Consider the following 12,490-nt stretch of genomic DNA (forward strand, 5'->3'; position numbering starts at 1 on the left):
TGTGGAACACCTTTGGCATATTCCTGTGACCTCGAGCCGCATGGCATGCCTGAATCTCGCATCACTATCAGAGACCGCGATACTCATACATGTACAATGTATATTGCACACTCTTGAACTGGTCTCTCTGTGACATCCTAGCACTTAAAACTGTCAAAATGAATGAGTAGATCTTCATGGATAATTGCTGGTAGGGGATCTTCAATGATGGACCACAACTTGAAAATTCAGCTTATTCAATGGAAAACCTGGAAGGCAATTCAATATCAGTGTGTAGTCAAGTGCAATGCCCCCACTTTCTCACACTGTATCTGCCATTAGTATGTATACACTTGTACAGCCTTGCATTGATATTTTGACAAAGTTCATTGATCTTGATAACTGACCAAGAAATGATATTTAATCCTTTGTGCGAGGAGGAAGTAATTCCTAATTTTTCTCCAATCTGATAATATTGGTTCCATGACATTTGCTCCTGTGATACTTGCTCCCATGCAATATCTGCACACAAAGACAGACATACATTCTACCCACAAACATAACTGTAACCCTAATCCTAATTCTCACATCAAACTAAACCTGAAACCCTATCACAACCCTAAACCTTTAACCCTAAGTCTTTGAAGAAAATCAAAATGGCGGCAGTTGTTGCAGGAGCAAATGTTGTGTCACTAATAAATCATTATCACTGGCTTGTGGAAGTCATGGCCCAAATATGGCCAACTTATCTAAATTTTGGTGACCTTTCACAAAGAACTGATATTTTTATTACTCTCAAGGTAGCCAACTAAATCTGTAATTCTGTATTCTTTTCTGTTTTATCACATAAAATTACTAACATACTCTATTTGCCCAAATTCTCACTATTTTTGCAGCCACAATCATTTTATCTGCAAGTTCTTTTTTTGTCTTTCTTAATGTTGCGAACTGCTGGCACAGTCAAATCTTTTTATAAGCAGGTGGCTGCTACCGAACAATTGCGAACAAAGCCCTGCCCCCACCCCCAACACCCCCCCCCCCCACCTCCCCCCCCCCCCCATTCTCTCTCTCTATCTACAGGTGCCTCTCTCTCTATTTCTATCCCCTTACTGGCTCTATAATGTATTCTAAAACCAGAGATTTTTTTAGAGGAGCCAAGATCTGTGCAATTAAAATGCACACAAATGCTCTTGTCTACACTTATGCATTGAAAGACCGTCCACTCCAAATCACGAAATTTCATGCCACAAATATTTCTGGTTTTGCAGTTCAGTAAGGGTCATGACATTCACGCAACCTAACGAAAGCTAAGCATCTCTGGTAACGATGGCAAAAGGCAGGGCATTTTCAAATGAACTTTATTAACTTATCCATAATCCTAACTTCAAGCTTCAGCCCCTTAACTGTTTTTCTTCTTCCCCTTCCCCCTTGATACCCTATCCAATAGAAAGACCTCTACATTACTCATAATACAAGCGCTAATCATCAGTACAGTGCTGGATGTACTTCTGAGGCCACCTTGCGCACTACGTACACTAATATCTCAGAGTGCTGAGTCATAGAACTATTGTCAACTCTGTGCAAGTTGATGGCACATACAGAGTATGGTAATCAGCTATTAAGTCAAAGAAAACAGAGTCCCAATTCACATTCATAGCCTTCATGAACTATTTCTCTGTACACACATAAGTGGAATATTGCATTGTACTTGGTAAGTTGATGCAAAACAAGGCAAAACAAAGTAGTCCTAATTTAAGGTAAAACCCACCTTTTATTAGGATTACTTCATCTTGCTTTGTCTTTTGATATCTCAGCCATTTTAAAATCGATTTTCCATCAAATAAACTTTTAATTCCTCTTAGAAATATATGTATGCTCTTTAACATTTCAATTAGGTGGTTTCTAATTATCTCGCAAAGAGCTAAGCCTGAATCCCTATCCTAAACAAAACTATATCATTCCTTTAAAGGTTTTCTCAGCAATCTTCATCTTCATACACTATGTAGCACTACCAAAGATACTTTTCCCACTTTTCTGAGTGGGCGGTTTGGGCAAGGGGCCCATACTTGGAATTGCCAAACTTGTGTACATTAATTCTGTTTGCCAAACAGTGAGTTTCGTAGTTGATCTGAGCAAGTAGTCAAGTGGGTTTGTAGCACCACTGAGTTACAAAAGATAATACAAAAATTATCATGAGAATACAACAGACAACCCTGAGACACGATGGCTCAGTCGGGCGTTTTATGGGAAAACAAGCAGTCAGTTCAAACAAGGAAAACAAAGAGAAAGAATAAAATTAGGATTTCCAGGAGTATGCATGAAGAAGATATAAGTCCCTGCTCTGCCAAATGCTAACATTATGCTAAAATTAAGACGGTCATATTCAGAGAAAATGCAAGATTGGAAATAGAGTTTTCTGTACACATGGTCATATCCCCATTTGATCTACAGTTTGGCTTTGCTGGAAAAAGAATGTGCATGTTGGCATCTGTTACCAACAGCTGGACACGCTCACTTGCTCAAGAAAGACTCCTCGCATGCACTGTTGCACACCAGGCTTCAAAGCACTTTATAGTCTGTGGACATTCCCTTTTTTTCAAGCCTTATATATCACATAGTTGCACGGAATGAGGATGAAACACATTAGACACAATACTCATTCAAGAATATATACATGTACAATGAATAACATTTGAAGGCAGTAAGGGTCTAGGCTTCAATGCTGCCACCATGTACATTTGTGTATGTCGGTGGGGTGGGGGGGGGATCAAAAAGTAATATGTCAGTAGCATTTGACTCCTGAGCAAAAAGTTTTCAGTTCAAAATGGGTAAAACCCCGACTGAATGAACACATCCTGCAGGCACCCAACAAACTGTATCATGTGCCTCTATCTCTACTGTATGCAGTCTTACTGAACAAATAATGAGCGCGAGCACCAAGGAACAATTGACGTTTCGCCCTTGACAGAGTCCATGACCTTGCATGGCAGGCACATGGTGTGTGCAGCGTGTGCCACAAGTGAGATTCAATTCTTCTCTGCCACATCAACCTCATGGAATCTTGACCACGATCCGTGACGAGGACGACCATGGAAGCGGGAATCCCAAGTTGGTATCGGTCTCCTGATTGGACAGTCTGGCCTTGCAGCCATTTTGCTAGCGGCTCTCTCTCCACCTCCACCCCCCCCCCCCCCCCCCCCATCCTTTCCTTCAAACATAGTACTCCCATGTGTGCTTGTGTAATATGTAACTGTCTGCGTATACATTGTAGTCTACACTACATGTTTATACTGCCTGTGTGGTCCTTTTGTGCGATATTCAAATGAATTGATGCTTGGTCAAAATATTTCCCTTTATTATTCTGCGCTGTGTTTACAAATGTTCCATTTCTGTAATTTTGTATTAGCATGCACTCTGTGCCTTGGGGGAAGAATGTAAATAACATTAATTGTGTTCTGTTGTATTGCATTTTTCGTTAATGTCAGGTGCTTGAAAGTCAGTCTGAATAGGCTATTCCTCAATGTGCAGTATCAGCTTCCATTCCACACTATGGGCAATCCCATGTCCAGGTTATGTGAATGAAATATCACACGCCTCTAGCTCTTGCCTAAAGGGTCATGATAAAGGGTTGTACAAGCATTTATCAGGAAGTAAATGGTATTATGCACATGCACTATGCACAGGGACATGCCACTATTGAAACCATTTCTGTAACAATGTGTGCCAACTGATCTCAAAAGCTTGTCTAGAGGACAGCATGTTGGCAACCAACACTGGCATCGCTTCATCATGTAATACCACACCATCTGCAGTTTACATGTCTCATGCAATATATTTTTCACAATATTTCTTCCTCAGAGAAAACAGGATTGGACTATGCCCCCACCATGCTCTACATATAGAGTATTGCCTCACACTGAGTCTTGCCACTCACGCTAAAGCCATCAAAAAGAAATGCCACTCAAAATTTTGATAAAATTTGAAACAGACTATAAAGTGTACAGTCAACTAAATTTTCACCACAGTCCCGTACAAACACACACACATATACAGTATACATCAGGAAGGTGAGGCTAGTCTCATCTCCCTGGTATACATGTAGATACCACACATGCTCACACAATAGTTACATCAGACCCCTTCCTACGAAAATCATGACGGTGACTCCTGAAGATGATATACATTTATATATTTTTTAATTCATAAACATGCTGTTATATTCCCTAAATATGAAAACAGAAAATATCCTATCAATAACCTGAAATAAAAAAGGACAATTTTATGAGATCCAATATAGTGTACATTTCTACATGGACCTGGGTAGGGCCTACTTGTATCATTACAATGTATTTCATGTGTTCCTTCTCTCCCAGTGAACTCTGCCTCTCCTTGCAAGTTTAATGCTCTGCCGTCTCTGTAGTGAGTCAGAATCTTTACAGAAAGTGTTCATTCAATCGTCGGCAATCACTGCAGTGCCATGTTTAATCCCCATGACACATGCAGCACTGCTTAGCTCCTTGTACAATCACTAACCACAATCTAAAAACCCAATCCAGAATGGTTCGCATCATGCACTTACACATAGTGCGAGTGACTCGTGCATGCTTGCACCTTGGCATACTCAGTAGATATTATTCATGGTCTGGCTATATTTGCCTCCAGCAAAAAAAATATATATATATATAAAATATGAAATATAGAATAAATAAACAAATAAATCAATGATGATGATAATAATAATAATAATAATAATAATAATAATAATAATAATAATAATAATAATACAAAATAATAATTACTGTCATTATTAATATCTTCATCACTGTCATTATCTTTACTATTACTCTTCTTAGTGTTCTTCTTCTTATTATTATTATTATCATTATTATTGTTATCATTATTATCATCATCATCATTATTATCATTTTAATTACAGTGCACTCCCGTTATAACGAAATGCTCGGGACCGGCAGTTTTCTTTCGTTGTAACTAAATTTCGTTATAACCGAGCAAATACAATATATAACGAAAACAAGGAAACCACATTACTAGAATCTATATTGATATCATATTCTGTTTGCTGAATATTCATCATACGCTGGAAAGCTATGTGAAATGTGATGGGATAACTGTATTACAATAATAAACGCAAGTTCCCCTCAGAAACTGTGCATGACACAAGGAGCGAACACACAGTGGTGTGAAGCGTTCACCCATGCAGAGACGCTATATAAATGCTTGTTCCGCTACGTATTTTCGAAAACAATTTGCATTTCGTTATAACGGAGCACATTTCCTTTGTTTTTCTTTGTCTGTGGCGCTCAGAAGAGACTTCGTTATAACGGATATTTCGTTACAACCGTGTTCGATATAAGTGAATTTTGCACCATAGACTTTAATGGTGGAAATTTTGGGACCAGAAGATTTACTTCGTTATAACGAAATTTCGTTATAACCGTGTTCGTTGTAACGGGAGTGCTCTGTACTACTACTACTACTACTATTATTACTACTACAATGTACTACTAGATATTACTACTACTACTAAGTACTACTACTACTACTACTACTACTACTACTACTACTACTACTACTACTACTACTACTATTACTACTACTACTACTTCTACTACTACTACTACAAAATCAGGGAGTCTCAAAGGGCCAGGTTTTTAATTCTCCTTCTTCTTTGACTTCGGCAAAATTTATGCTTTCATGCTAACAAATTCAATCTGCCTTATCACAAGAAAATGTCTGTTTCCTCTAAAATTGACCAATTCATGCTGGATGGTACCCTTGTTGTTTCCTACAATACTGTATTCCTGCCTGCCTATGTATGTTTCTTTCTTTCATTTTTTCTTCTGCCATCTTTCCTTCCTTGAGCAAACAACCACTAACATCAATGACATTTTGAGGTAGAGCTATATTACATTAGTTTGGGAGCAAAAACTTATATAAAATGATTACAGAAAAATCCTCCTGACTGAGTTGATTCTGCCATAATTTGAATTGAATGGTGATCACATGTAAAAATTGGTCCATCTTAAAGATGATAAAAAGTTCTGGTACCTCAAAAGTTTCCTGAATTTCCTTGTCTTGGTTTGTGTTTCACGTTTAAGTACGTTGTCTGTGAGAATTACTCGCCCCAAAGTGCTCTCATGTCTTAGTAATCATGCGATAATGGTTTCGTACCAGAGCCGTCGCCGTACGGCGTCGATAAATATTGTACGAAACCACTGACTGCGACCAGCAGCGTGCAGCCCATTGTACGCATAGCTAACTGCGACTAGCAGCCCCATACGCAGAGCGTAATGGGGCTTCGCATTGTAGCATTCAGGATCATGACAGATTTAGTATCACGGGTAAATGTCAACTTAAAATCCAAAAATTTCTTCGTTTTGAAGACTTACCAATTAATTTGAAGTACTGAAAACAGGCTTCGAACAACGTTTGGTTCTGCCAATAGTCCCTTTCTTTTCGAATTGATGACTGAATGTGACTCGGTCGAGAGGACCTTGGGAGAGCTACATACACTGACTACTACGGCCAGCGCATGCGCACACAAACATCTTATCCATTGATGGATTTGAAATTTGTACGCATGTGATGTGTTCGCATGCACTGGCTGTAGTATTCAGTGTATGTAGCTCTCCCAAGGTCCTCTCGACCGAGTCACATTCAGTCATCAATTCGAACAGAAAGGGACTATAGGCAGAACCAAACGTTGCCCGAAGCCTGTTTTCAATACTTCACCTTAATTGGCAAGTCTTCAAATTGAAGAATTTTTGGGATTTTAAGTTGACATTTATCCTGCGATACTAAATCTGTCATGATCCTGAATGCTACAATGCGTAGCCCGATTACGTTATGCATATAATGGGACTGCTGGTCGCTATGCGTATGGGGCTGCTGGTCGCAGTTAATTGCATGATTACTAAGACATAAGAGCACTTTGGGGCGAGTAAGTCTCACAGTGTTAGTTATATGAAAGGTACTTTAACCTGAAACACAAACTAAGACAAGGAAATTCAAGGAAAATTTTGAGGTACCAAAACTTTTTATTATCTTTAAGGTTTTCTTTGATCTCTCACAATGATTTGCCTTGTGCGGTATGTGTGAACAGCACAAAGAACAAAACCACTCTTTTTTTTTCTGCCCAATGGGTCATTCCACCACACTTTAGTCTGACTCCATGCCCTGGGATGCTGGGTTCGTTGAGTCCCCAAGTCTCACTGAGTAATGGGTGTGTGTAAGCTTTTAGTCCCCTCTAAGCTATCTTCATTTAGAGGCAAAACACTCTGTTCCTTGGATTGGACATTATATGGAGGTCCTATGTGTGAGTTAGCCACAACTTGCACATTCTGTATGATAAAGATCCCACTTCATTCATTCATCCAAAGACAGGGTGCAAACTCAAGAAGAACTGGCGAATGATACAGACCTCTCCTGGTTCGCCCCAGATGACTAGCAATAGTAAGCAGATGGTATCAACCAGGCACACATTGAGCCATACGCTTGAATGAATGAACCACACCATGCCTCAGAGAGGGAGCTTGAGGTCACGCTCTGGTAATTTTTAGGTGTGGAGTAGGATCAATTTTTGAATCGCAATTACATAGTGGCAATGGCTTCAGGCACATTATGATAAATCGATATCGGTCAAACAATGTTTATTAAGAATGCTAAAAAAAAAAAAAACACCATGTACCATTGAAATGTACTGAAAACTTCCAGCATAATTTTACTCCTATTTCATTTTCAAATCAGCAGGACTTCTGTTCACATTCTTTGCCCAACTGTCTACAATTATATTCATCACCGAGATATTTCACATTGGGCCATACGATGTGTCAATGGTGCAATGCACATGCAGTTGAACCACAAAGTACAATGATAAGCATGAATCCACCCCCTCTATGCCAACAATGTACCATTGAAATGTACTGAAAACTTCCAGCATAATTTTACTCCTATTTCATTTTCAAATCAGCAGGACTTCTGTTCACATTCTTTGCCCAACTGTCTACAATTATATTCATCACCGAGATATTTCACATTGGGCCATACGATGTGTCAATGGTGCAATGCACACGCAGTTGAACCACAAAGTACAATGGTAAGCGTGAATCCACCCCCTCTATGCCAACAATGTACCCGTATGCCAATATGGTGGATCATTGGGACTAACACACTAACAGTAACACCAAACCAAAGGTACTTCATTATAGTGTGCAGAGCAAAGTACAATTGTACCACCACAAGGTTCACTTAACCTAGACCCCTAGTCTAAATGTAAAGCTTAGTGTGCAGCCTGCATAATACTGTGCGCTCTGATTAACACATAGTGCTTCACAGGAAAGGGACCCTGTATTTCTTGACCTTCGTCACCCTGAGAGAATTATGGATCTAATGGTATCAATACTTATACAATGGCATAGCCCGACCAGATGCAGCACAGCGTCTGACAAGTACCCACACACTTTTATGGGGACATCCCCGAAACAGTAAAAAAACTGCTGAAAATTTCTACATTCTACCACAAATTTTATGTTTCACTTCCATAGAACTGATTGCTGGGACTCGATTATGGTATTTAAAATCCACACTGCACCTTCGTGCTATGTCAAAGGAGCAAAATTGAGTTTTCAACCGCAGAGAATGATCATTACTGCACAAACTTTGAACTTTGAACGGCGACTTTGAACGATACAAATTGTGTGCATGCCCGACCAGAAGTGCTCTGTACCGAGCCTGGCACGTGCGCTGCAAGTATCGCACATCGTCTGATGTGCAGTGATCGTTTCTGTGTGCGCGCTGCACGACCGCCAGTATGACCTTTCAAAGTGAGGCAGCAATATCCCTTCCAGGTCATTTCAGCCTTCACTCAGCAGTAACAGCGCAGAAAAAAGTGATCTACAGTGTGCAGACAAGGCAATAAATCTTTGTTTTCAGCAGGTTGTAAATTGTGTTTACAAATCAATATGGATAACACCAAAATGAACCTAAAATAATCAGGATTAGATTTCAGCAAGACATCCAGCGCAGACAGCATGCAAGCCATGCAATGCTAGAACGCCTGTGCGTGCACCAAGCTCCCTCAGAAAACCAAACAGCTTGCGTGGCTTGAACGCTGTCTATGCCAGATGCCACAGGACGCTTGTACTATGTATGAAAGGCGCCCAAAGGCAAGTGGACTGCGGAATTCACAAAGAAATAGAACCCTGTACTAATACCTACAAAGTGATTAGTTTGCTGACAAATCTGAGTACCCACCTAATCTATCAGTGTGGAATAGTAATTTGGAATATAGAATCTATGCTGTTTATGCACAAGTTCACATTAGTTCTGATTTTTTTTCTCTTTATGAATATTGGTAAAATGATGTTAAACTTCAATTTCATGGGGCTGATTTGTGCATGCGTGGAAAGGTGAGAGGCGCCGGAAAAGGCACCGAAAATTTCGAGTCGGATTAGGCCAATTGGTGCATCCAGAAGCCCTCCATCAATTGAACGAACCTACAAGGAGAGCCCGTGTTTTGTGGGATCAGTGCACGTGCATATCAGTTAATTAAACTCAATTTTTGTCAAAAAAGTGCAGGCAGAATTTTTCCTTCTTTTCATCATGGAGAATGGACCTGTGTGTGTAACAAAAAATCACCGTGCAAACTTGCGACATTATTTTATGTCAGATGATGTAAGAAATGAACAGGGAGCCTCACGAGCAACATGCTGTGAGGACCTCATGAGCATTGCAGGATACTCATGAGGAGGAGGGATCCTTATTAGGGTGTCTGATCGCGCACTGCTAACCCTCGACCAAAATGCGCCCCTATCTAATAACACGCAAGTCCCATAGAACGCAATGGAGCCGCGCGCCTACGCTGTTTTGACCAAGCATTTTTGTGCCAAATTTCGCCTTTATTGCCAAATCCCCAGACCATGCCATTAACGAATCCTGACAAATTTGGTATCATATGAAAGAGGAAGTTTTGCTCCATATTCTATCAGAGGGGCGGTTCATGAATCCGACGATAAATTGATGTAAACATCGATAGAAGCACATCTATCCCCATATCTCAGCGTCTGCTTCGGTATTTGTATCGCCCCAAGACATGCTAGTAGAACTTTGAGGATATGCTGAATCCGATGGTGTGGCTAGTTTTTCGCTAGCTCCACGCCTAGGTGTGGGGATATCGCCTTGAAGATACCCCTTGCAATAACTTTTTGGTCACAGCGCACGTTTTAGGCGGGGCTTCATATGCAAGAATCCATAGTAACTTCGCGCGAAGGGGCTAATGCATATGTAAATTTGATTACGCATCGCGCGCCGTCTACCACCGGCCACATGGCCTCATCTGCGGAGTGTGGGGATCGCGTGTGCATGCGGCGCACGCCAGATGCTGCCAGCAAAGAGCTACCTCTGTGTGCGTGTCACTACGTGTGTGTGTGTATGTGTTGTGTATGATGTGCATATCACGAGGCAGGAAACTGGGCTGTCGCTTGCGATAGCTCCTACAACACGCATCACACATAGCATGCACTCTGTACTGTACATATCGGATACAGTCACGCTCACAAATCACGTACATCTTGCAAAACAACCAGACTCTACTACCCCAATTTCTGTCTACTATTATTAGTTTACTTGTGGATTGGTTATGATCTTTGTTGTTCATTTATATTTCGAAAGTGCACTCGCGATGCTCGAGTCACTGGCACTAAGCCGAGAAGTCGGTTGTGAATACAATCATGTTCGCTTAGCCAAAGTGCGAACGAAGTAGGCCTTAACGTTACTGTGGTGGTAGCGGCAGCCGTGTATTACGAACACCCTATCGACAAAAAGGGCGTGCAAAAGATTTCGGAAGACTCTTATTTGGCCATTTTTGCATGTACGAATAGTGGTAATGTGGCATCAATTCCAAGCCTGTGGCTGTAGAGGTTGTAGCTTGTACATTTCACGCGAGCTGTGTGCACCTGCTCTCGACAATCGACTGCATATTTCTTCGAACCATGCTCGCATGCCGGCTGCCCGGGCTTACAATCGCGATGCTCTCCGCTCGGCTCCCCAAATTTTACCGGCGGGGCTGCCTAGCTGCTGCTAGCTAGCTGCGCCTGCACACATACGCGGGGTTCGTACGTGTTGTAGGGTGCTCAATACAGTACATGTGAATCGAATGTAAACTGAATACCGAGCACGTACGTACGCACGCAGCGCACACAGGGTATGACAACACATAGGGGGAGTGGCTTCTGCGCTTGTTACGCGTATTTTCTAACCGCTGTACGCTCATTATCTGATCGCTGGAGATCCACATCCCACACGCGAATGCAGCTTTTCGGCGTTGTTTGCAAACATGATTTGGGTCACATTTTCATGCGTGCTCGTAAAAAAAGGGGGTGATATTGCTGTGATTTCAAAGTTAAATTTCTCAAGATAGAAACATCATTTCGCCATGAAATTTGAAATATGTCTTAAGTGTTAATGATGTAATTCTCTTTCATATGAAATAATTCACAATTCGTTTCTCACAGAATTTCAAACGTTACAAAAATGCTCCAGACACCCTATCCTTATGATTATGAGCAAAATCAAGAAGAGCCCCTCTCATGAGCGCCATGAGGGTGGTGACATAACAGCAGTAGGCCTAAATTTAGAAAACTAAATCTAGCTGAGTGCTAGACCTCATGTCATGCCAGTCATGGCATGCAGACTCAGTTGTAACGTTACCAGTCGAGGCATCTAAAAGTGAGTTTCAACATTTCGAAATTAAATTTAATCAGCCTGGTCAAGAACCGACCAACACTTTCCTACTACAACGACAAAGGATTTGAGTAGCTTTAGACGAATTTGCTGAAAATATCTAACAATGTTAGACCCTGGACCTAGTACACTACCAACTATTATAATAGTAATCATTGCATTACCAAGTGGTACGCTCGTGCCACTACACAGCACACACAGCGGTTGGAAAAGCTGCTGAGTGAGGCTAGATCTAACATTAGGGGGAGTAAGACGATGATTATAATTTAATAAATAACAAGAGCATGATAATAATTTACACGTTATATGACGCCTTACCAACAAGAAAAAGCAACGATGTATACGAAAGCCTCATTTTGAGATACTCCTGAGTGGTCGATCAAGTTGATATGTGATGAAACAAACAACGCTCAATTCACCGGTGGACAAGACTCTCGATGCTGTAAACCCGTAGTGTGTCGCAATGATGGTACAATGTATTGCATGTACCAAATTCAGCGGATCAGGGGCAGCTCTCGTACTACTCAGCTCGGGAAAGTTGCGGGCAAAGTCCAGCTCACTGTTCCGTAAGAGTGCTGTCTCAATGGCAGCTCGGCTAGTGTGCGCTGCGCGCGCGTCATCATCGCGCACTGCACGGATCTCTCATCAGGCACGTGATGGTGAGGTCATTTTTAGCATACCCTCCCCCTGGAAATTAAAAAGCCGATGACGTTATCGTCATGCACTTGTGTATTGCGACATGACCTCTAAA

General features: G+C 41.2%; 1 protein-coding gene across 1 annotated transcript in view; it reads right to left on the minus strand.

Annotated features, from left to right (window-relative positions):
• The window catches only part of LOC139737165 (lysosome-associated membrane glycoprotein 1-like), a 38,971-nt gene extending 26,749 nt beyond the window's left edge, over positions 1–12,222 (minus strand). The window contains exon 1 of the mRNA XM_071647843.1: positions 12,058–12,222. Within this exon, the coding sequence (XP_071503944.1) occupies positions 12,058–12,094 (37 nt within the window). The 5' untranslated portion in view covers positions 12,095–12,222. The remainder of the gene's footprint in view (positions 1–12,057) is intronic.
• Between the last annotated feature and the right edge of the window lie 268 nt (positions 12,223–12,490).

This window comes from Diadema antillarum, unplaced genomic scaffold, assembly GCF_040938485.1.
Source record: "Diadema antillarum isolate AM-2024a unplaced genomic scaffold, OU_Dant_1.0 seq00000684_RagTag, whole genome shotgun sequence".
Classification (NCBI taxonomy): Eukaryota; Metazoa; Echinodermata; class Echinoidea; order Diadematoida; family Diadematidae; genus Diadema; species Diadema antillarum.